General features: G+C 53.6%; 3 protein-coding genes across 6 annotated transcripts; 1 reads left to right on the plus strand and 2 right to left on the minus strand.

Moving 5' to 3' along the window:
* Positions 1–83: 83 nt before the first annotated feature.
* SRRD (SRR1 domain containing) lies at positions 84–2,017 on the minus strand. The gene is made up of 7 exons (XM_072350643.1): positions 1,698–2,017; positions 1,591–1,631; positions 1,366–1,496; positions 1,165–1,263; positions 920–1,074; positions 719–764; positions 84–478 (listed from the first exon to the last, which is right to left on the minus strand). The coding sequence occupies exons 1-7, from the start codon at positions 1,895–1,897 to the stop codon at positions 254–256; spliced, it is 897 nt and encodes a 298-aa protein (XP_072206744.1). The 5' UTR covers positions 1,898–2,017; the 3' UTR covers positions 84–253.
* HPS4 (HPS4 biogenesis of lysosomal organelles complex 3 subunit 2) lies at positions 1,874–13,625 on the plus strand. Of its 4 annotated transcripts, XM_072350638.1 has the most exons (14): positions 1,874–1,999; positions 2,212–2,302; positions 2,680–2,823; positions 3,647–3,754; positions 4,158–4,274; positions 4,400–4,494; positions 4,783–4,855; positions 5,492–5,525; positions 6,118–6,205; positions 6,666–7,575; positions 10,135–10,267; positions 10,898–11,006; positions 11,913–12,014; positions 12,401–13,615. In XM_072350638.1, the coding sequence occupies exons 1-14, from the start codon at positions 1,968–1,970 to the stop codon at positions 12,570–12,572; spliced, it is 2,208 nt and encodes a 735-aa protein (XP_072206739.1). In that variant the 5' UTR covers positions 1,874–1,967; the 3' UTR covers positions 12,573–13,615. The 4 variants fall into 4 exon arrangements, with proteins under 4 accessions (XP_072206739.1, XP_072206740.1, XP_072206741.1 ...); XM_072350639.1 differs by lacking the exon at positions 11,913–12,014 and having other exon boundaries at positions 12,401–13,625; XM_072350640.1 differs by lacking the exon at positions 1,874–1,999 and having other exon boundaries at positions 2,166–2,302; positions 11,915–12,014.
* A 1,130-nt stretch (positions 13,626–14,755) lies between these two features.
* Positions 14,756–21,156, minus strand: ASPHD2 (aspartate beta-hydroxylase domain containing 2). The gene is given in 5 exon segments (XM_072350957.1): positions 14,756–15,981; positions 16,612–16,725; positions 18,017–18,827; positions 18,830–19,010; positions 21,017–21,156. Coding segments are annotated over 4 exon segments (1,101 nt in total). The 5' UTR covers positions 18,896–19,010; positions 21,017–21,156; the 3' UTR covers positions 14,756–15,871.
* Between the last annotated feature and the right edge of the window lie 618 nt (positions 21,157–21,774).

A 21,774-nucleotide genomic window follows, 5' to 3' on the forward strand; every position in this document is an offset into this window, starting at 1 on the left:
CCCTCACCTGTGCTCCCACAACTGACCTGAAACTTGCCTCAGCTGATTAATCAGAGGTTCAGGCTGTGATTAGCAATTTCCCATACAGTGAGTGTAAGTCAAAGCAGAGCTTTCAATTTTATTAAAAAAAAAATCACTCTGATACAAAAATGTCCCATCAAGCTCAATGTTCAGGTGCTGCTTTTGGCAGCAGTGCTGTCAGTGCTTGTGTGTCACCTCGGCTGTGCAGGAGGACCGAGGGAAGAGGCAGCAATTAGGGCTGCACTGGAGCGGGGCTGTGCTGGCTCCTTTCCTCCCCCTTCCTGATGATCTCCAAGTCATCACACTCCTCATAAGTCGGCTCCTCCAGGAACTCCCAAACTTCAGCAGAGAATCTCTCCAGTTTATGTGCAGGGAACCAGTGGATGGAGGTGTCGTTAAAGGTATCCAGGTACCGTGGGTGAGCAGGGAGGGCGACTTCCTCCACCCCTTTTAAAACCTAAGAGCATTAGGAAAAACACGTACAGAGCAAAAGAACTTTTGTGCAATCCTATGTGAAAGATGGGAGTGTTGTGTTAACCGTACCTCTCTTTGCAATGTACTCTGAAGATAATAAAATGGTCCCAAGGCTTTAAAAACAACCACTTTCAACTTTAAAGTTGCGATTAATGTTGCTTCTCATTATAAGGTGCTGGTTCAATGCAAAACGGTATTGTTGTGTTTAAGAAGTGCTTCCTACCTTTGCAATGTAAGAGTAATCTCTCTCCAATACTCTTGACAGCAGCCTATAAATAAAAAGAAGTAAATGAGGACCATAAAATTGCCATGTAAGAAAAACAACTTTCCTAAATGGAAAAGGGAAGAAGAGGCTGCAGCTGCGACAGAAAGAAAGCAAGGAATGGAAAGTCATATTGGAGACGGGGTGTAGGGCTGTACCTACCTCTCCTCGATGCCTTTAAAGCTGTTGCCAATGATGACCATGTTGGACAGAGCGCCAACAGACCAGTTCTTCCACAGCAGGTTGTTGTACAGTGCCTTGCCGCAGTGCACCATATAGAACAGCGTGGGAGATCCATTTATGCTGTGCTTACCCTCCTGGGGGGGGAGGGGGGACAGTGTGATCATAGTGTGGACACAGTGTGGACACAGGTTGGTCATATGGGGTTGGGGATGGGATCTTCTTACCTCATTCTCTGTGAGCAGACGCAGCCCCAGTTCTTCTAGTGCTGCCAGCTCCAGCTCTGAGAAGGCCGGGTCGAAGAGGAAGCAGTGGCTGGGCGGCACCTGTGGGCACAGCTGTATGGGACAGGGACAAACGGGGACACACAGGGACACACATAGACACACACGGACGTGGGATGCGATACAGACACGACAGCCGCTTACCGCCAGCATCTCGAGCAGCAGCAGCAGGAAGGCCAGCTGCAGCCGGGCGGCGGGGCAGGCAGCGAACCGCCCCAAGCCGTAACACACGCAGCTCCATGTCCGCCCCGAGCCCAGCGGCTCCCGAACGGCTCCTGCGGGCAGACGAACAGCCGTCAGCCGCCGCCTCCTCCTCCCATCGCCCTCCTCCTCCTCCTCCTTCTCCTCCCTCCGCCGCCCCGCACGCACCGGCGCTCGCCTCCCAGAAGCCGGAGCTCAACAGCTCGTCCCTGCGTGGGGAAACGTGACGGTCAGCGGGGCTCGATCGGAGGTAGAGCCGCGAGCCCCGCACTCACCGCGCGTCCCGCAGCCGCCTCAGCACGGCCGCACCGCCATCTTCCTTCTCCGCTCTCCTCCGCCGCCGCCGCCCGCCGGCCGCGCACCACCCGCTCACCGCCGCCATGCGGCCCTTCCCGGCCGCCGTAGGGCCGCGCTCACGTGACCGCTCTGCCCGCTCTAGGGCCGCCGTAGGGTTGAAGTCATGTGAGGCGGTCATGTGATTCACGGTGGTGCGCGGGAGCGGCTCCTCTCCGGTCCGTCGGCGGCAGCTCTAGGCCGCAGCGCTCATGGCTCGGCCCCAGCACGGCCCGGCCCCGTGGTGAGCGCACACCGCCCCGCACGGGGCTGAGCCCGATTCAGCTGCCAACAGCCCCTCCCGGCGGGGTTCCTTTTAATAAAGCCGCACCTTCTCCGTCTCGGTGTTTCTGTGAGGTGAACGCCTCGCATAGCAGCCCGTGCTGCTGCACCTGAGGTAACGGGGGGGGGGGGGAGAAACGTGGCGCTTTCTAAGCGTTGTTAATGCTTTTCTAGGTGGAATTACTTCTTCCTTTACGATGGTTCCAAGGTGAAGGAAGAGGGGGATCCAACCAGCGCTGGGATTTGTTACTTTTATCCTTCTCAGGTAAGAGCTGTGTTCATTTTAGTGCATGTCCATAGGAGCCTCTGATAAAACACACTGGTAAAACACACTGATAAAACACGCTGATGATTCTGATTCAAGGTTTCCGGGTGGAACTTTGCCTCAGTTCTCATTCAGTGCTTGTACAAGCTGTCAGGAACCTCGCAGGGTTGGAGCTGGCTGAGCAGAGCAGCACAGCCTGCAGCTCAGAGCTGCCCACAGCACTGCTGAGCGCTCACACTCTGCTCCCTTGGCTGCAGGTGCTGAGATTTGCTTCTTCTGCTTCATCTAACGTTGTATTTATGTTCGTAGTTGTGATTGTTTTTCCCCCCCCCGATCCCTTTTAGAAAGTAAATCAGTGTTGCCTTCTTTCCTGTCAGACTCTCCCTGACCAGCAGGAGCTGCTGTGTGGACAGATTGCTGGTGTGGTACATTGCATGACTGAGATTTCAGGAGTTCCTCCAAGCCTTATTCGCCTGAGAAAGCTCAAGTTTGCAGTTCTAGTGGATGGAGATTACCTGTGGGTGAGTTCCGGGGTCTGGAGGCAATACGGAGCTAACACAGGGAGAAGGTTTGAACTGCTGTATCAAACTAAGAGGGTTTTTTTTCCTTTTCAGGGTATGGGCCAGCTCACAGATAGACCTGGGGAGAGCTAGGGTGTGAACTTGCAATGCACAACTTTTCATTGCAAGGTAACTTAGGTTTTGTTTACCGCAGCGTGTAAGGGCTGTCACTTTGGTTGCTTTTAAAAAGGCTTCACCTACTTCATTTGTGTGTCCACAACCAACGTATGTTCTTAATACGTGCCTGGCAATGCCTATCAAAAGTGGAGGCTCTTGTAGTTATGTATATCTATTGGCTACTAGCAATGACTGAACAGCCTGTGTGCTGGAGGTTATAATAAGGGCTTGGTCTCCCTGTGTAGAAGTGTTACTGTTCGACCTTCTAACCCTCAGCATTCCTGATGCAAAGCTTTGTCAGCGTTAACAGATGTTTAGTATATAAAGAGCTGTGTGCAGTAAAAGCGTCCTAAACCATCCCTGGGAAACTGAACTAAGGCCAGTTGAACCTGTATAATTGGCAGTGCTATTCAGCTTACTTAGCACCGAGCTAGGTCATCTGATGTGATGGAGAGGGAGGGTGTGTAAAACACTGGACTGGCAGCTTCTTTTACTCATCCTGTCTGCCAGGGCTCTTCTGTGGGGTATCTTTGGATTTCCTTTTCATTTGACTTGAAATGAACCTGGGGATTGTTTGCCTGCTACAAAACTGCTTGTGTACCTTTGACACTCGCTTGAGAGCAGTTTCCCAGTGAATGCTCATCATTCATGACTTTCTGCATTAAAGGTGCTGGGCTGTGCTGTCGATCTCCCTGATATCAGCTGTAGACGGTTTCTGGAGCAGTTGATCAGCCTCTTCACATTCTACAATGGACCTGTGCATCAGGCTTACATGGTAACTAAGGATCAACAGCTGTAATGTTTGTGGCTAGGAGGGAATCTCTGACCCTTTCCAATACTGGCCAAGGTCTGTCCTGGTACAGACATGCTGTTCTATTCCCTTATGCTGTCTTCCTGTGAGGAAGGATCACTCTGTAAGGATCAGACTAAACTCACACTTTCCACGTTGTAATCCTTGGATATGTACGGGCCCATCCTCCTTTTCCACCAAGGCTGTGTGAATGTTTGCCTGATGTTTACTAGATGTTCATAAAGCAGTTTTCTCCCTGTATTGTCTTCCTCATGATGCTCATAAGCTTTGCCACTTGTAGACACTGTCCCAGACTGATTGCACGCGGCCATTGTGAGTACATTGAGAACTGTGAACTCATAGCCATATGGATTTTTGTTGTCCATAGGAGTTTTCTCAGGAGGAGCTAAACAGGCTGTGGGAAAGATACATTGAATATATCCAAAAAAGCACCAATGACCTCCACAAGATTTTCAATTCTCTCTGGAATCTGGACAAAACCAAGGTAAAAATCTGTCCTCTGCAGTGTACAGCTCTGTCATTGCCTTAGTGCCAATGTTTCTGTTTTTCTTTGCTATTTGGAATATCTCCAAGAGCTCTCTGGCGTAACTCCTGGTTCTCTGTGTCTAGGTGGACCCACTGCTTTTACTGAAAGCAGCTCTCATCTTGCAGACTTGCCAGCGGTCTCCCCACGTCTTGGCAGGCTGCGTTATCTACAAAGGCTTGTAAGTAACCAGGCGTGACTCAGAGACAGTTAACCTGCACATTAAATCTATGCTTTCACAGGACTGCGTTCCCAGAATGCCTCGTGCTGTATTGCTGTTCTGTCTGCATGAGATTTAATTTTTCTTGAACCAAACGCTGTCAGTGTTCTCTGAGCCTTACTGCAGTGCTGCAGAGACTTCAGTGACATCTCCCCTCCTGTGGAGCCTTTTGGAGGATCAACAGAATGCAGATCTCAGCAAGGTGCAAGTGGTGCTCTGCTCATGTATGACTTTGTTTTCCTCTTCTAGGATTGTGAGCACCCAATTGCCTCCTCCCCTCACTGCCAAAGTTCTCCTCCAAGGCAGTGAGTCTTCAGGCCAGGTATGTTGCTGAGCATTCTCTGCATGCAGATGTATGCTTGTGTAGATAATGAGTCCTCGTTGTAGTTACTGAGAACCAATATTGATGCTGGTGTTTAGAGCTTTTATTAATTAAGATTGAGTAAGGTTTCACGACACTAATTTGCTTTTGCTTCAGTTTGAGTTCATGAATTCTCATCTATGTGATGTTTGATTAGTGTTTTACCCAAATCTGGGAATTCAGTGTTCAGTATCCAAAATGAGTATCTGAAAGTGACAAATAGATCACTTCTCATTCCCCTTATCAGAGCTGATTATTTATAGGGTTCATGATCTCCAAAAATATCAAGACTGAGCATGAGGAAGACCTCCCTTCTCTCTCAGGTTGAGAGAACCAAGTTTTTCTGTGCTCATCAGGCAGTAATAGGAGATAATGGGTTTTTTTCCCAGCTGTATTTTGTTTCTTGGGAAGTCCCTTTGACTTTGAGATCTACATAAGGAACAAATCATTGTCAAACCCAATAAACTGAGGACTGCATTTGCTGGAGGGGGGTGATCTAGGTTCTGTTGTAGTCACAAACAGGACCCCCGTTGTTCTGTGAGGAGACTGAAAGGGGTGTCCTGGGAGCACTGAGCTGATTCTTGACTTTTCTTTCAGAGTGAACCTGGAGGTGAGGAGCAGCAGGAGCCTGGTGAGCATCCAGCTGCAGAGTGCTGATATTCAAGCGCCCAGCAGCAGCGTACGGGGCTGTGTTCTCTGCAGTGAGAGTATGAGGCAGTTTGCTGGGATTTGTGTCAAAGCTCTTGCTGAATGCATGAGCATATCCCTGGGGGTACTGCTGCTGCTAGTCAGCATGTGCCAGTGGGCGTTGTGTAATCAGAACTCGATCCTTCAGCTAAACAAAGGAGGTTTGCTCTTTTGAGTTTAATTGCGAGTTCTGCAGATGCCCAACATGCCTGCTCTTATTCCAGTTACCCATGTGTCTACTTGGCCACTGTTGGAACCCTGGAAACAGATGGCTGATGCTTTCGTTCCAAGCCTTCAGTTGTTTTTGAGCATCGGTGAATAGATATTCTGCCAGGACAGTTAGAAGGACGGGGGGGGGGAGGGGAAAGAAAAAGGGAAAAATGTGCCATTTTAGATACTATGTAGATGAAGAGAATGGGAAATTGTCGCCTGGTCAGACACAGTCATCTTGTGATGCCCCAGGATACAGGGTGGAGTTTTAGCTTCTGTTCTGTATGCTGGGGCATGCTAATTTAATTCTCAAACCTCCATTGCAGATTCCCTGTTGCCGCAAGGTGTCCGTATCATCCCGGTGTTCCTAACAGAAGATGAAGCCTCAGTGCTCCGAGTGGAATGGATGAATAGGTAGGAAAGCAGTGTGATGCAGGAAGAGGCTCTTAAGAACAAGGGACTACAACCTGCAGCACTGTGTCCTCACAGCCATTGCTGTTGTTTCCTCAAGCATTAATTCGGGCTCTAGCATCTGTGTTTTGCACTTGCCTGAGGTCTTTGAGGCTGGACAGAATTTCAGGTATCCAAATCTCTGCTGTGAAGTAGCCTAAAGCAAAACTTCCAAGACCAACTGTTCTGCTGTTTCTTGATTCACAGTGCTGTTCTTTAAGACTTTGTGCATTGTGAATAAGAGAGTAACATTCCTGGGAGCTTGCAATGTAAGAGGCCCACGCTCTTCACCTGTGTTAGAACATACCTTTTCCTTTACTAAGGTAGATTTTTTTTGTAGCTGGAAGTGATAAAAATTATCAGGTATATAGTAAGTCCAAACAGAGCAGTGCAGTAGTTTAATCAATTTGTCATCTCCTGCTAGATCAGCCATGGCCCCAGCAAGCCCTAGAGAAGAGAAGAACACTCTCAGCTCCCCAGCAGTTTCAGAATTGACAGGAATTCACATAAACCAAGACCTGAATGATATCTCTGTGCTCACTGAGCAAGCTTCATGCGCAGCCACACCACATGATGTGCAATCAGGCAGTTTTGCAAACTCAGTTCCTTTGAAGGGCTTCCCCGAAATGGAAGACAGGAAAAAGAGTTCTCCAACAGCAGAACTGAGCAGCCCAGGCAACGGAAGGTCAGAGCTCAGTAGAGAAGCATCCTTCTCATCAGATGGACACGTAAAAGGGCTGTCGAGCCCTTCTGAGCTCCATACTGCTCAGCATGCTCAAACTACAGATTCATATCTGGAAGGCTTTTCCTTTCCAAACCCATATGCCAAGGAACAGGAGAGTCAGAGCGCTCAGGAATCTCTTGTGGACTCTCATGTTGAACAACACAGTTTTCAGAGCTGTCTTGCAGACAATGCCAGTCCAACTACCTGCTCTAATGCCCAAGAGCTGTGCAGAAGGAAGTCAAATGAACAAGACGAACAAGGGACTCTGAGCCAAAATAGTGTTTCTGCAAAAAGTGATACAGCCAGTGGCCGTTGGAGTTTGGATTGCTCAAGCCCTGTTGCACAGTCAGAGCTCAGAAGCAAGAATCAGCTGATGGCTGCAGATGTTCAGGAGGGGCTGCCCAGTGCCCCAGCACAGAACACAGGCTGTACCCAGAGTGGGGAGCAGAACTGGCCGCAGGCAGGCAGGCTGACAACCCAGGGCAGAGAGTCTGACAAGCACTGCAAGCTCATTCAGATGAGCTTGTATGTCCACAGCATCAAGGGGCTCGTGCTCTCTCTGTTAGCTGAAGATTGCCTCCGAGATGACCAGAGCTCAATTGAGGATGTGGTAAGTAGGAAATGTCCTTCACACCTGCAGGTCTCTCACAGCTGCTGGGCTGGTGATAGGGTAGGATGGGGGTTGGTAGTGGAGAGTGAGGGTTGAATCTGTGTCCCTGTTTCTTCCCCACTTTGTGTCAGGAAGGCAGAGTTGCTTTGCTGAGCAGAGTCACCACAACCAGAGAGAACTCAGATCTGTTAGTGAGCGTAAGGAGCCAGCCTGAGAGGTGGGAGCGCTGTCACGGGTGGCACCCAAAGCTGTTATTGTGTGTTAGCACCCGTGCAGCACTCCTGAGCAGAACGTGTCAGTGCAAGTGTAAGACAGTCCTGCTGGCTGCTGGGGGGCCATGCTGCTTTTGGGATTTGCTGGAAACCCTGTCAGTTCTGTAGTGCCTTTTGGAAAGCAAGGTATGCTCTCTGTTTAACCTCCACGTTGCATGTCGCAGCTTTTATCTGGAGGCACCAGCAAGATGTATCTGGCAGCAGCTCCCAGCAATGCTTCCTCTCTAAATGCATCTGCTTGCCTAGACCCCCCCCCCCCAGCCTGCTTGGACCTCACCCCGCCTGCCTGACTATTCTTTGCCTCCCCTCACTTCCCCTCCCTCCTGCTTAGGGACCTGCAACAGGAGTGGTGCACTCCATGCAGGTGAGGCACCAGAGCTATCCAGGATGACTCCACTGCTGTGTGCAGCTCCCTGCTGAGCAGTGCAGTGCAGTTAATGAGCTGCTCACGGGTGCGGGGGAAGGATGTGCCTGCTCCCGGCATTTCCCTGTGAAGTATTCGTCTGCAGAGCGATGCCCTGCCTCTGCCTCAGCCAGGGAGCTGAGTCAAAGCTGCAGAGGCCTGTTTGATATGCCAGTTGCCATAGGAACAACCTCATTTCTTTAGCTGTCAGACTGGAAGGTGGAGAGCTCAGACTAATGCTGCCTCCCAGCATTGGCAGAGCCTCAAGGTTATTCTCTGTTTCTGAGATCTGAGACTTGGGGGGCTGTGTCTTTGACCACTGTACGCAGAGGGATACACAGCACACAAGGAGTTGCCTTGCTAGGGGAAGGACTGCTGCAGGGGCTAGCAAGCTTTCACCTCCTGAAGCAGCTGTGTCAGGTTGCTCTGTCTCCATTCTGCTTGTTTGGATCAGGGCTGCACAGCTCCTGCTGTGCCTACACTGGTGAAGGGAGGAGGCTGCAGGGTATGTGCAGGTAGAGATTGCTGGCTTGAGAGCTGGAGGTCCTTCCTGGTGCAGATTGGGTTAGTGCTGTTGGTGACAGGCATGTATTGTGTGTCTTTTTCCCCATTAAAACCCAAGCATGACCAGCAGTGAGCGTGGTTGGCCCACCCTGGCTCAATTTGTCACTCAAGTGTTGTTTCCTGGAGGAGAAGTGCTGCTAGTCCTGCTGTCCAAGGAGGAACAGCGCTTTGCTCCAGATCACAGAGCTGGGACCTTGCAGGCTGCTGTTGGCATCGTGCTTGGACATGAGACACAACCTCAGCCTTTCCGTTCTTTTGTTTATCTGTGGATTAAAAATGACCCTCAGCTCTCAGGGTTGTCAAAGCTTATTTGTAGCTAATTTGTCGAATGCTTTGAGGCCCCTGGATGACACCAAAGAAGGTAAAATATGCTACTTGTGCAGCTGCAAGCAGCACGCAGCACGGACCAGCCTGTGGGGAGCGGCTCCTAATGTGGACCTTTGCTGCATAGCAGGCGGGAGCCTGGTCCTGGTGCATGGTTGTAGGAAGGTGTTATCCCTTTTCTTCATTGCATAGAAAAGCACATCTGTCCTGCAACCTGGGGTCAAGGGCAGGCCCTGTGTTGTGTTGGATGGAGGCCTGATCCTCCATGGGGAGGGAGGGAGGTGGAGGATTAGGGAGATAATGGAGTTAATCTGCCCACTGCCCTGAGGCTGCAGTCCTACTGCTGGTCCAGAGCCTTGTGGAGGGCACCAGGCCCTCACAGAGCTGCCCTGCTCCTGTCCCCTGCCTTGTGTGCCATTGCATTGGTATGTGAGTGTGTCACTCAGGTCTGCAGATCCCTGCTGGGCTGTCACTGCCTTCAGGTAAACTATGTATTTATTTGTTTTTTCTCTCCTACTGATAACCCAGTGCCTGCCTGCAGCCTCCATGCTCAGGCAGCAGGCGTTATGAGTATGCATCTGGGGTACAGAGAGAGTGCTGCAGGAAACCCTGCAGGCACTTATATCCATCCCAGACATATACATCTGCACCTCATGTTGTATCTTTCTGATTTAAAGCTGAACAGCAGAGCAGTATTCTTTGCTGCAGAAATTAATGGGCAGGATATAAAAATAAGCCCTAAATGGGTAATGTTTGATGGTAAATTAATGATGTCTTCCTGTTGCAAATATCATCAGGTGTTTTAATGGATAAAGGATACCCTTTTTTGAGTCCCTACCTCACTGCTTCCCTCTGCCCATATTACCACTGTTCTGTTGGGAGCCTGGGCAGCAGCAGGAGGGCTCTGATCCCTGTGACTTGTGCATCAGTCACCATGTTCCCTACGCTGCCTCCTTGCACATCTTCTCTAACACTTGCCTTTCACCCTGTGTACAGTACCACAGCAGTCTGGCTTCTCTGAATGGCCTCGAGGTTCATCTGAGGGAGACTTTGCCCAAAGACTTTTTGTCCTCAGCCAAGGCAACCTACAGCTTCACTCACTATGACTGCATCCAGAATGTGCTCACAGGTAACCCTGCATTTGATGGACTGTTTGGGATTTGTGGTAACCTTTCCTTGTGTTTCAGACAGTTTCTTGGACACACAGTTTACTCAGTTGGTACAGCTGACACTTCAGAAATGGCCCGGAGTGATGGTACATCAGTGTTAAGTTGTTTCTAGCTGTGAGAAGCAAGATCTGGGAGCTGATGACAGCCAGCAGTTGGAAGAGTGCTGCCCTGGGCTGATGGTGGACCACATGCACGCAAGAAGCCCTATGTACAAACTGCTCCTGTTCATTCTCATGTTTCCCTTTTCCTGGCAGCCTCCCAGGCAGCAGCCTGGCTCTCTGCAGCTTAGAAGGGAATGAGAGAAACCCCAGTGATTGCAGGTGACCACACCTCAGGTCTTCCTTGCACCCATGCAGTTTGGTTACACATGGGCAGAGGCAATGGAGCACCCCAAGCTTTGTCTGTTTGTGGATAAGCAATATGCAGATGCTGGCTGTTGAGATCACACTGGGACTTTAGGGTATCATCCAGTCTGCTCTGCTGATACACAGGGAACGGGGGAGAAATCCACAGCATTTTCCTGCTCAGGAAATAAAGGCACTCTTCTTCTCAGCACAGGCTTCTAATAGCCCCCTACTTATGTCTTGCAGCCAATGTGCCACATCCACCTGGCCCTCTGGATCGGCACTTCCTAAGGGCTGCCACACTGATACACTCTGACTTCAATCAGCTTCCAACTGTTTCAGAAGTGATTGTTAGGTAAGGTGTGTTCATTACTCCTTCCTCATCCAGGCACAGGGCTGCTGTGTAGTGCATGAAGTAAGTGTATGCTGCATCAGTGTTCTCGACACTGCTTGCTGAGGTCTGGAAAGTGCTGCCATCACAGTGGAGTCTCCAGCCAGGGGTCAGTCATGTCACCTTATTCCCTGATTCCTTATTAAGCACCCTGCTCTTCAGATACAGGGTGCTTAATATTCTGTCTGTAGTGTGATCCGGGTGCTAATAAGCCAAAATGGCACTGATGTGAGTGAGCTGAAGGCACAGCTGAGTTGTGCCGTGGGTTTGGATTAAGATATAATACTAGAATATTATCAGATCCTGGCACCATAAGGTTCTAAGAGACAGTTTTAAATATAGCTGTTCCTAATAAATTTGTGTCTCGGCTTCGAGCCAAAGGCGCACAGAATTGGCAACCTAGATTTTGTTTTCTTGCACTGCTTGTTGAGTTGGAAACACACAGTAATGTGCGTGGCAAACTCAATTGTGATGCGCCAAGCAAGATGGTCTTATCACAGTCAGAGCCTCTCCACGCACCCACAGCTAAGGCTGCTTCTGTGCTGCAGCACTCAGTGCTCCTGCATCCTCAAGGAGGGTGGTTATGTTGTGTGAGCAGAGATTCTGCTTGCCTGGCCACGCTTGTTTGTTCAGAACGTGATGAAATAAAGATGCTTCTGGGAATTACTGCTTCATTTTTTATGATGCTTGCCAAGGGAATGTGAATCATGTGCTTCAGTGCTGGAGTCTCCTTGTTTAGCATGAGATTGACTGGCTCCTTAAATCTGATACTGGGTAAGCTGGCGCATTCTGTGTTGCCCCAAAAAAAGCAACTCTGTGTGTGAATCAGGCTGAGTAACAAGATGACTAAAACTGCTTTCTTTTATGGAGAGTTGTCACAGGAGGGTGTCAGCAAACATATCAGTTGCTGCTTTCCGCTGTCAAGGAGGAATGCAGAGTCCTTTGCTTTGCCTCCTCCGAGCTCCCTCACAGGTAAACACTGAGTGCTGGCTTTTTTTACTCAATGACTTGAGCCTGTTTGGTTACAGCATCTGATCAGTGTCTTCATTTCATCGTGCATGTGACTAAATAACCTCGTGTGGTTCCTGCTGCTTATGGACAGCAGCAGTGAGTTAGGTGTTAATTCTGCTGAGCAGGTCACAGACCATAAGGGATATGGCTCTTCCTAATAAGATCTGGTCCTTTGAGAAGGAGGGTCTGATTCCCTGTGGCCTTCTGGCAATACATTGAAGGGTTTAGATGGATCTTGATGTCCCTCTAACTAGTTGGGAGTCCAGTGCCATGAGCATTCCAGTGCCCAGCACTGTCAGCACAAAACTCTTAAGTCCTGACTTCTGCTTTCTCTCCTGTCTCACCAGGAATGCCTCCACAGCAGTTTATGCCTGCCGGAACCCCGTCCAGGAGACCTACTTCCAGCAGCTGGGTGCTCCGCTCCGCAACTCGGGTGCTCCCAACCCTCAGGACAGTGCTTTCAGCTTGCCAAACAAGGCCAAGCAAAAGCTGCTGAAGCACGGAGTGAACCTACTTTGAACTGATGCACCGAGGTAGTTTATCTCAGCAATAATGAAAGCTGGTTCATCTCCAGTAACTGAATTCTCAAAGCCTTTTGTTCTGTAAGCACAATGCTCTGTGCTAACTGTACTCTCCAGCCTGCCCTGATGAAGGAGCGCTCTTACTGCCCTGCTCCTACAGCACGTTGTATATGGTGTCACTGATGTTAGCACGTACCAAAGACTGAAGATAGAAAATAGCTGTATCAAGGTGTTCAGTTTACATTGACTTACAGGACTCTTTGTGGTGCTCTGCCTCCACAGACAGAGGCTCCTGGAGTGAATTGACCAAAAGTAGAACTTCTCCTTGCTCTGAGCTACACAGGACAATGAATTACTGGGTAGTGCTTGCTTTCAAACCCTGCACTTGCCTTGAGTTCTGTTACTGTGCTTGTCCTGGTCAGACTTGGGCTTTTTTTATACCTCTTTATCTACAGAAATGATTCCCTGCTGCAACGTAGTGCCTTATCTTGATTAATAGCCTGCAAGCTGTCTGACTAACTGGAATAGAACAAGTGCAGCAAAACTCCTTACTCCCCTCCAGTAGCTGCCAGTAGGTTTTATTCTGTAGCTGTGTTTGGCAAATCCTTGTCCCTCTGCCCATGCATGCCGCCTACTCAGTGTTCCCTCCAAGATGCCCTCCAGAAAGCAGAAAGGTGCTGCAACCCTCTGGCCTCCCCTGCGGGCCCTGAATGCACTACACCCCTCTGCTCTTCAGCTTCCTATGTCCCTCCCCTCCTGTTGGAGTACAGTGCTTCACCTCCTGGTTCTCATGACTCTGTTTGCACTCCATTAGCTGAGAAGGCAGGTGCCAGCCCCTTAAGCTGATGGGACCAAAGAGGCTTTATAGCTCCTTGGCACTTGCCTTTCTACTTTTGCATCCCCTTGTTAGGGGGTAGCTGGGGTGGGACAGGCAGTGGTGGCTGCTAGTCCTGTGTGATGAGTCCTGCCATCTGACTGTGCTGTGTTCTGAGGCTGCTGCTGCTACATGCGCGCACATCACTGTGAAAATAAAAGTCTCCAAGACCCATCCAAGATCTCTGTGTCAGTGGCCAGAGTTCCACTCACTTGCCTTGTCTGTGGCTTGCGTTGGGGTTAGGTGAACTGAACGGTACTTTCAGCTTCCTCCTGGCTGAGCTCCTGCAGTGATGTGTGCTCCATCAGGAGACACAGAGCTGGAGGGAAAAGCCTGAGAGGGACAGGAGGGAGTTCTGGCATAGCAGCAAAGCACAAAATAGATGCCGTTGCCTGCTGTCTTCAGGAATCTTCCGCTGCAATCTGCTGTGCCGTCTGTTAGCAGTGAACAGCTGGGCTGGTTCCGTTGTGTTTTGCTGCTTGAGCTGCATCTGGCCTTCAGGATCGCCTCCCGGGCTTTGCTTAAGAGGAACATGGTCTTTTGGGGTAGGACAGTAAAGCGCTCCGTGCTTAATGGTTATATAGGAGAGAGGATGTTTAGAAGGGGTCGTGTTAAAATGCAGTGACGTGGAGCAGCTGCTGCCCTGGCCATGTCTTGCTAATGGGGTCAGGGCTGTTGCTGAGCAGTGCCAAGCTGCCCTGGGGCTGGAGGGGGTTGTATTGGCTACTGTCTTTTGTGCAGAAGGATGGCAAATGTTGTTTGAGAGGCAGCACGGCATCCTAGAGCTGCTCCTGCTGAGGCTGCCAGCTGCCCTTGATGTGTCACTGCAGGCAGCTGCAAATGTTTTCCAAAATGTGGTTTTGGGAATTTATTTATTTATTTTCTTTTCCGAAGGCCCTTCTGCTCAACCTGAAGAGCTCTGGATCAGTGTGGTTGTTCCTGGTGCTGCTTTGGCAGAGGCAGCGCTGGTGGCTGATGGCAAGCTGAGGTCAGCTGTCCAGCTTTGCAGGGCAGTAGGGACACGAGGGGGTGAGATCAATGCAGGAGCTGCCAGGCAGCTGCCCATTGTGCTCCCTAATAGCATGGGCAGAGGGCTGGGGCTGTGCTGAAGCCAGGCCCTCACTTGCTGCATGCCACTTTAGCCTCAACCCATCATCTCCTCCCACCCTGCAGCTCCTGTTATTTCCAATGCTTTGTTCCTTACAGCGAGCTGAGCTGCTGGGGCCAGCTCAGGAAAGGATCCAGCTCCTCTGTGTTTTGCTTTACCCTGGAACAGTTACACAAGCAGGCAGAGCCTGGTCTGTTTTCAGCACAATGGTTTATTGATAATCTTTACTTATCCACTGTAGGAATGTTACCAAACTGTCAGACAGTTACCAAGCCAGCCTGCTTCCTCAGAGCCTGTTTCCAAATAATCAATGCGTGTAGAAATCATGCACTTCCAGGTATTCTGTAACGAGGCAGGTGTAAAAAATATCTCGGATGTATTTGAAATCTCTGCCTTTTCTTGCAATCTGAAAAATCTGTAAAGAAATCGTTCTCCAATGGGGCTTTATTCCCCAGGAGGGGCTGGGAGGAGGGAGATGCTGAGCCTGGAAATCTTTGCTGTGCTCTCAGGTGCGTGGGCATTGCCTCCCTGCACTCACCCTGGTTGCGGGATGGGGATGAGTGAGCAGCAGCAGGAGGGCTGGCTGCAACTCCTCACTGCGCTGTCTGCAGGAAACCAAAGTCCCTCTGAACTGCCACCTGCCCCCCTGCAGGCGTCCTGGCTTTGATTTGTGAAAACCAAGGGTTGCAGGTAAAGCAAGGGAGGACATTTAGGCATTGGTAACACCTCGTGTGAGGTTAGAGAGCAGGGCTGGCTGTGCACCATCCCTGCAGCAGAGAGGGAGGGGAGTGCTGCCTGGGCTGTGTGCAGCCAAGCCAGCGGGCATCACGGTGCCATCCCATGGTGGTGCTGTCCCGTTGTGCCACTGCAGCCCTCTGTCTGTCCATCCATCTGTCAGCATGGGGGGGCTGCAAAGCTGGGCAGGGGCAGGTTGAGCGCAGCGCTTTGCCCTGCTTTGCTGTCTTGGGCACGTGAACGTTGTCCTTTTGATGACCACGAGTAACTTTACATGATTACATTCAAACAAACACCCTTGTAACTCTACTTCTGAACACTGCAAAACACGAGCAACATAACACGGATGGGAGTGGGACTGCATCTAACCACGGAGGGAACGCAACGCACCGCCGTGGCAGAGAATAATCCCTGAAGCCTTGATGGAAGGAAAGAGATGCCGCTGATACACGTCGAAGGTTCCATTTACAAGACCCACAGGAGGAGACCCCGGCACTGTGAGGAAGCCCCTGCCCTGGGGCAGCGTCCGCAGGCAGCGCTGGAGCTGTGGTGCCCTCACCCTGACAGTGCAGTGGTGACCTCAGCGTCCTGGGGCGAAGATGAAATCCAGTGCCTGGCGCTCAGCAGCTGCCACATTGGGATGCCACAGGTCCACCATGAAGACCACACGGGGACCCTCCTCTGGGGGACCTGGATGGGATGAGGTGCAGGGTGAGGCATTGCTCCGTGCCCTGCTTGCAGCACTGAGGACCTCGGTGAAGATGCTGTGTGCTTTGAGATTGGCTCAGTGCAGCTCCAGTGAGCACCACCACATCACTGCTCTGTGCCTCCTGCACATAGGGTAGGATGCTCCCTGCAGGGCCCCTGTTCTTTTTGCAATCACACACAGCAGGTCAGCAGGTCTGGTGCTGGGTACCATCCTTGTGGCTGTGGCTCAGAGCTGCTGCCACTCTATTTTGCCCTTCCCCATCCCTATGGCTCTGAAATAAGCTGTGTTTCCCAATTCTATAGCAGGGAATATGTGGGAGCAGCAGCTTTTGTTCTCCCACCTGCTTCCTTGCATCAAGCAGCTCTGCTTGGTTCTTCCATGCCATCAGCAACTAATACTGGCTAAGGCAGGCGAGGCGAAGCAGAACAGCATCCAGCAGGCAGCAAAGCAGCAAAGACAACCCTACACCCTTCTGTGTTGTGCTGCCATGGGGTGTGCAAATCGTCTGCTGGGGGGGCAGCTCCTGCTGGGGCTGGAGCCTCAGGAAATAGAAAGGAAGCTGAGGTAGAACTGGGAGAAGATGGGACTGCAGCCCCCAGACCTGTGCTTACCTTCATGAAAGGCGGTGTGCAGGAAGGAGTCATCGAAGAGCAGGCAGCGACCCTCAGCCCAGCACTGTGGCTCACCCCCCACCACCAGCTCGCAGTTGCTTGGGGTCTTCAGACCTTTGGGCACAAACAGAGGACAGAGGTGGGTCAGTTCCTGCAGGGAGCAATCCCAAACTGTGAGCTGTGAGTTCCATGCTGCTGAGCGTGGGCCAAGTAAAGACTGAGGGGTGCCAAGGAGCTGCTTCCATGCAGGGAGCAGGAGCAGCAGATGCTGAGCTCAGCACAGGGTAGAGGCCCCTGGGGGCTGTTAACACCACCTTTTGTGTGGCAGCAATGTCACCCATGGCAGGGTTAGAGCTGCTAGAGCTGGAGCAGTCACCTGCCCTGAGGATGCAGTTGAGGTACAGAAAGGAGCAGTGCTCCCATGAGCTGCGAATGGTAAAAATACTGCAAATGAGCAGAGTGGAATTCTGTGCCAAATCCAAGCAAGCACAGCAAGGACTGCAGCTGCCCAGGAGAGCCAGGAGTACAAAAGCTGCTGGGTGTTTCTAAAGTATGTTTCAAAGACTACAAAACCCAAACCTATTTCCCTGTGCAGTAGCTCCAGCTGGATGCAGGCAGGCAGCCCTGGGAGAGGAGAAGTGGTGCTATGCATGGCCCCTGCATTCATCACCAGCAACAGTGAGGCCTGGGGAAACACCTGGAAAGATTCATCTATGCCGAGTGCTGTTCTGCTTTGCAGAGCAGATGACCTGGAAGGGGCTTTGCTGAAATGCAACCACGCTGTGGGCACAGCAGGAGCTGGAACAGGTGGAGATGTCAGTGGGAGTGCTGCATCCCGGCTGCAGGGCAGCAGCCAGCAAGCAGGTGGAGCGAGATGTAGGAAAGCACAGGGCAAAGGAGGGACCCACATTGCCTGCACCCGCAGCTATGACCTGGCTGAGCTGTGCCTGCTCTGTGCTCTTGCTCTCCATGGTGTGCATCTGCTCTGAGAGAGGTGCTCTGAAGCACCACGGAGCCCTCTGATCAGCTCTGAGGCCATCTCCTGCTTCTAACCAAAGGCAGCCGCAGCCGGCGCTCACCCAAAGGGAGCTGGCAGAGCAGCCACACTCACTGTTTGCCAGCAGTGCCCGTGCGGTGCCTCCCCCGCCGCCATCTGTGCTGCATGGGCTCTCCCCAGCACCCATGGGGCTGGGATCACCGAGGGGACACCCAGAGCCACAGGCATGTGGCCTTGTCCCTGCCCTGGGGCTGGCACCAAGGAGGCCCCAGGCCCCAAGTCTGGGCTCACAACAACACCCAGCGGGGTGAAAACCAACCCTGGGTTGGGTGGGGGTCAGCTTGGGTACATCCCACACTGCCCTTGAGCAGGGATAGCCCACAAAACACCCACCCACCAGGCACTCACCCAGGTGGCAGCGGATGCGGATGTTGGTGGGGCCGTAGTGCTCGGCGATGACGGTGCCTGGGCTCAGCACGGAGATGCAAGCGTTCCCAAAGACGTTGTTGCCAATGCAGGTGCGAAGGCTGCCGAGCAAGCGGTACGTCCGTGGGCATCTCCTGCAGTTCCTGGGCACGCACATGCCCTGGTTCACCAGGTAGAAGGTGAACCACTCCCCGCTGGGCGTGCTGTTCATTTTCCATCCTTGCGGGAGGCTGCAGTTTGAGAACGCTTTATAGAGGCTCTCAAACTCACACAGGATGGTCTGGAAGTTGCGCTCCAACACTTCCACGTCGTGCTTCTGAGCGTCCCGTGAGAAGTAGGGAGAGGTGGGCAGGTCGGGCAGGAAGAACACCTCCGGCTTCTGGATGGAGGGCCGGCTGTTGAGGTAGCGGCCCTGCTCACGGATTCCCTTATGGATCCTGCCCATACCAGACCACGAGTAGCGCTTGGCGTACTCCTGCAGGTTGTGGTAGAGCTTCTGGTTGAGGCCGTCGTGGGGCGAGCACCGCGCGCACTCGGGCGCATGGCAGTAGACGAAGCCGTTCTGCACGCCGTTGGCCTCGGCGCCCTGCATCAATGCATTGACAGCAGGGTATGCACGGGGCTGCTCGCGACCCACGTGGTAGCAGTACCAGACAAAGAGCAGCAGCAGGCAGCCCACGGTCAGCAGTGCACCGCCGTCACAGTCCCGGAACGACTGGATGCCAGCAGCGATGAAATCCCTCAGCCCATCCAGGGAGCAGCTCCAGTCCGGCAGCCAGACCAAAGGCATGGTGAGGTGGTGGAGGGCGCAGGGGGAACCCGGATCTCAGTCCTGGTGCTCTGAAGGGGCACCCACTCCATGCAGCACTGCCATGGGGGTGCGGGGCCACGGCCGGGCCCAGCTAGGCATGCTCCTGGGAGTCGGGGCTCAGCAGAACCATGCCCACCTCATCCTGATATGTGGTGCTGGAGGGCTCTGGAGAGACAAACCCAGAGGTGTTATGGGGCTGTGGGCAGAGGACTGTGGTCCAACAGCTTGGGGTTGTTCCACAAGAAGTCCACACCCGCTCCCAGCAGCATCACCAATAAGAAACTCAATGCCAGCTATAAGGGAAGCAGCAGAGCTGCTCCACTTTGCTCCCACTGCCCAACTTCCTCCTCTGCTCTTCCTCCAAATTTCTCCTCTCCATCAGCCCTTTATCATACCCCAAATCCAGCTGATAAGGCAGCCAAGGACCAAGCTCAGCATGATCTCTTAACAGCCTTATCTCACCTCTCATCAGTTTATCATCTTGATCTAAATGCTCTGAAATGACTCTCCTTCCAAAGGACTCTGTGCTTCCAAAGGCAGTGGGGCTGCCACCAGCACTGAAGCCAGCACCCTCCACAGGCTCTCTATGTCAGCCCCATGGCCTCACACCCACTGCAACATAACATCCCATCCCTGCAGGTTTCACCAAGGTACAGCACAAAGCAGAGATGCCAGCAAGGCTCCAGGCTGGTCGAGCTCTTGGGGCAGCAGTGGGATGAGGCAACACTCCTGTTCCCTGCAGCTACACGTGCCCTGTGCCCGCTCCAAACTCCATCCACAGACCTACTCTGTCTCTTTATAGGAATACTGACCTGAAGGAACAGGGTGGGTTTATCAGCCAGGGAAGCTCTCCAGGCTTTCCCTTCTTTTCCTGCTGAGGTCCTGCATTTCCCCACAGATGGCAAGGGGGGATGAAGTTCAGCTGGTAGAGCTGTGGCTGGGGCCTTCCTGCAGCTGCAGCCCAAAGGCAGGGGCAGCTCTGCTCAGATGGGAGGGACATGTGCACCTCCCCACACCAGCTGCCTGGGCCCTGCAGTCCACGTGGCACTTGGAGCCGCCTGGAAATGTCAAGGCAACTTCCCTCCATCCCCACTGGCTGGAGTCCCTCCAGCTTCTCCAGTATAGCCCTCCTCCTGAGCATCACCACGGGCCAGTGCTGGGGGTGTAGCCCCAAGGTGGCACGACCCCATGATGCCGGTGGCACTCAGAGCAGCAATCCAGCTGTGGAACAGAGCAGGGACGCTGGCAATGGGGACCTTCAGTGGAGGCTGCCTGGAAGGGTCTGGCAGCCTTGGGAGCCTTCACCGTGGACACAGCCCCTCTGCCGGCCCAAGACTGCAGGCAGCACTTTACATGGGGCAGCCATCAGGGGAATGAGAGACCAAAACCACCTGACACCCAGGGAAAGGCTGGGAACTGGGGTTGTGTGCAGCCCGGCAGCTCACTCCCATGCTGGTACAGGCAGCCTCACGGCTGTGCTGATGTGTGGCAGAGCAGAGCCCCAGCCCAAGGGGTACCCCGGGATGCAGGAGATGCCCTGCTCCACTGCACGCAGCTTTTAGCACAGAGCGCCCATAGCCCGAGATCTACACATCGTCAGCTGATAACAAACGGCAGTCGGTCCCGAATAGCGCCCATCAATTCCCCACTGCCCAGAACTTGTGCAGGACGTGGAGGCGAGCTCCGTGCCAGGCAGCAGCGGCGTTACGTAATGAAGCAGAGAGGCTCCGATGCAGCACCAAGTTGCATACCGACAGCTTCTCAGGGCACCGGCAGCTCCGGGAGGAGGCGGCTGTGGGCCGGGATCCCCACGCCGCCCGTCCCAGCATCCAGGCGGAGCGGCGGGGACGGCCTCGGCTCGGCGGCATCGCGCTCTGCTCTGCGGGCACGCGAGTGCCGGGGCGAGGCCGGCCGTGAGCTGCTACTACGGAGCTGGAGCGCGGCCAGGCAGCTCGATGCCACCCCAGCGGTACCGCACGCTGCGACGGTGTCACTCCAGCTGGCATCGCCCGCTGCAGCGCGCCCGTGTCACACCGGCAGCACCCCGTCCCCGCGGTGTCACCCGCCGTGGAGCCCCGGGCACGGCAGCATCCCCCGCTTAGAACGGCCCCGCATCCCGGCCCCGCAGCTCCCGGCCCCGCCCGCCCCGCGCTGGATGCGGCGGCACCGACCTGCTGCTGCCGTGCGGGGACGTGCGGGGCCGCCGCTCCGCTCCGCTCCGTTCGCCGCCTCCTCGGACCACAACTCCCAGCAGCCCGGGCAGGAGGGGCCCGCGCCGCCCCCGCCGGCACCGCGCCGGGCGGCACAGCCTGCGGGCCCCGGGCCACGCACCGCCCGCCCGGCCCCGCCCTCCGCTGCGGCCGCCCCCGCCCCTCGCCTCGCCCCCGCGCTCCCGCACCGCAGCCCCCGCACCGCGCCACCGGGAGCGCCGGGGCTGCGGCAGGCGGGGATGGGGGGTGTTCCAAGGGGAGGGGGCTGCAGCAGTCAGGATATAGGGGACGGATGGGGGGTCCCGGCCCCACGGATCGTTCAGGCGCTGCGGGAGGGCACGCTCTCGGAGACGCAGCGGTGTGAAGCTCCAGGGATGTGGGCATATCGGGTGGAGGGGATGCTGCCTGCAGAGGTACAGGACGCTGGGGAGGCAGCAGGCGGGCTGCAGGAACCGCTGCTCCCCGAGGATGTGGGTGTCCGGGATGCGGGCAGCCTGGGGTGCAGGGCGTGCTGGGTTGTGGCACCACTGGGGACACGAGTCCCAGGGGGTGAGCAGTATTCGGGGCTCACAGCCAGCTCTGCTCCTGCGGTTTGGAGGGTCCCTCGGTCCGTAAATGGCAACGGGACCACCGCCGGTGCTGCCCAGCAGAGCACGCCTTCCAGCTGCTCCAGTCAGCCGGAGCGGGTCGGCTCAGCTCCTCTCCAAAAGTTCCTTTTC

Source organism: Excalfactoria chinensis, chromosome 16 (assembly GCF_039878825.1).
Source record: "Excalfactoria chinensis isolate bCotChi1 chromosome 16, bCotChi1.hap2, whole genome shotgun sequence".
NCBI classification, from domain to species: domain Eukaryota; kingdom Metazoa; phylum Chordata; class Aves; order Galliformes; family Phasianidae; genus Excalfactoria; species Excalfactoria chinensis.

What these genes read in the sequence shown, in the direction of transcription:
- SRRD (XM_072350643.1), bottom strand. Translation starts at nt 1,897, where the DNA reads ATGACCGCCTCACATGACTTCAACCCTACGGCGGCCCTAGAGCGGGCA. An exon ending in AGGCGGCTGCGGGACGCGCG is followed by an intron (nt 1,632 to 1,697) that starts GTGAGTGCGGGG and finishes TTCCCCACGCAG; the next exon opens with GGACGAGCTGTTGAGCTCCG. An exon ending in CTTCTGGGAGGCGAGCGCCG is followed by an intron (nt 1,497 to 1,590) that starts GTGCGTGCGGGG and finishes GTCTGCCCGCAG; the next exon opens with GAGCCGTTCGGGAGCCGCTG.
- HPS4 (XM_072350638.1), top strand. Translation starts at nt 1,968, where the DNA reads ATGGCTCGGCCCCAGCACGGCCCGGCCCCGTG. An exon ending in GGAATCTGGACAAAACCAAG is followed by an intron (nt 4,275 to 4,399) that starts GTAAAAATCTGT and finishes CTCTGTGTCTAG; the next exon opens with GTGGACCCACTGCTTTTACT. An exon ending in TGCGTTATCTACAAAGGCTT is followed by an intron (nt 4,495 to 4,782) that starts GTAAGTAACCAG and finishes TTCCTCTTCTAG; the next exon opens with GATTGTGAGCACCCAATTGC.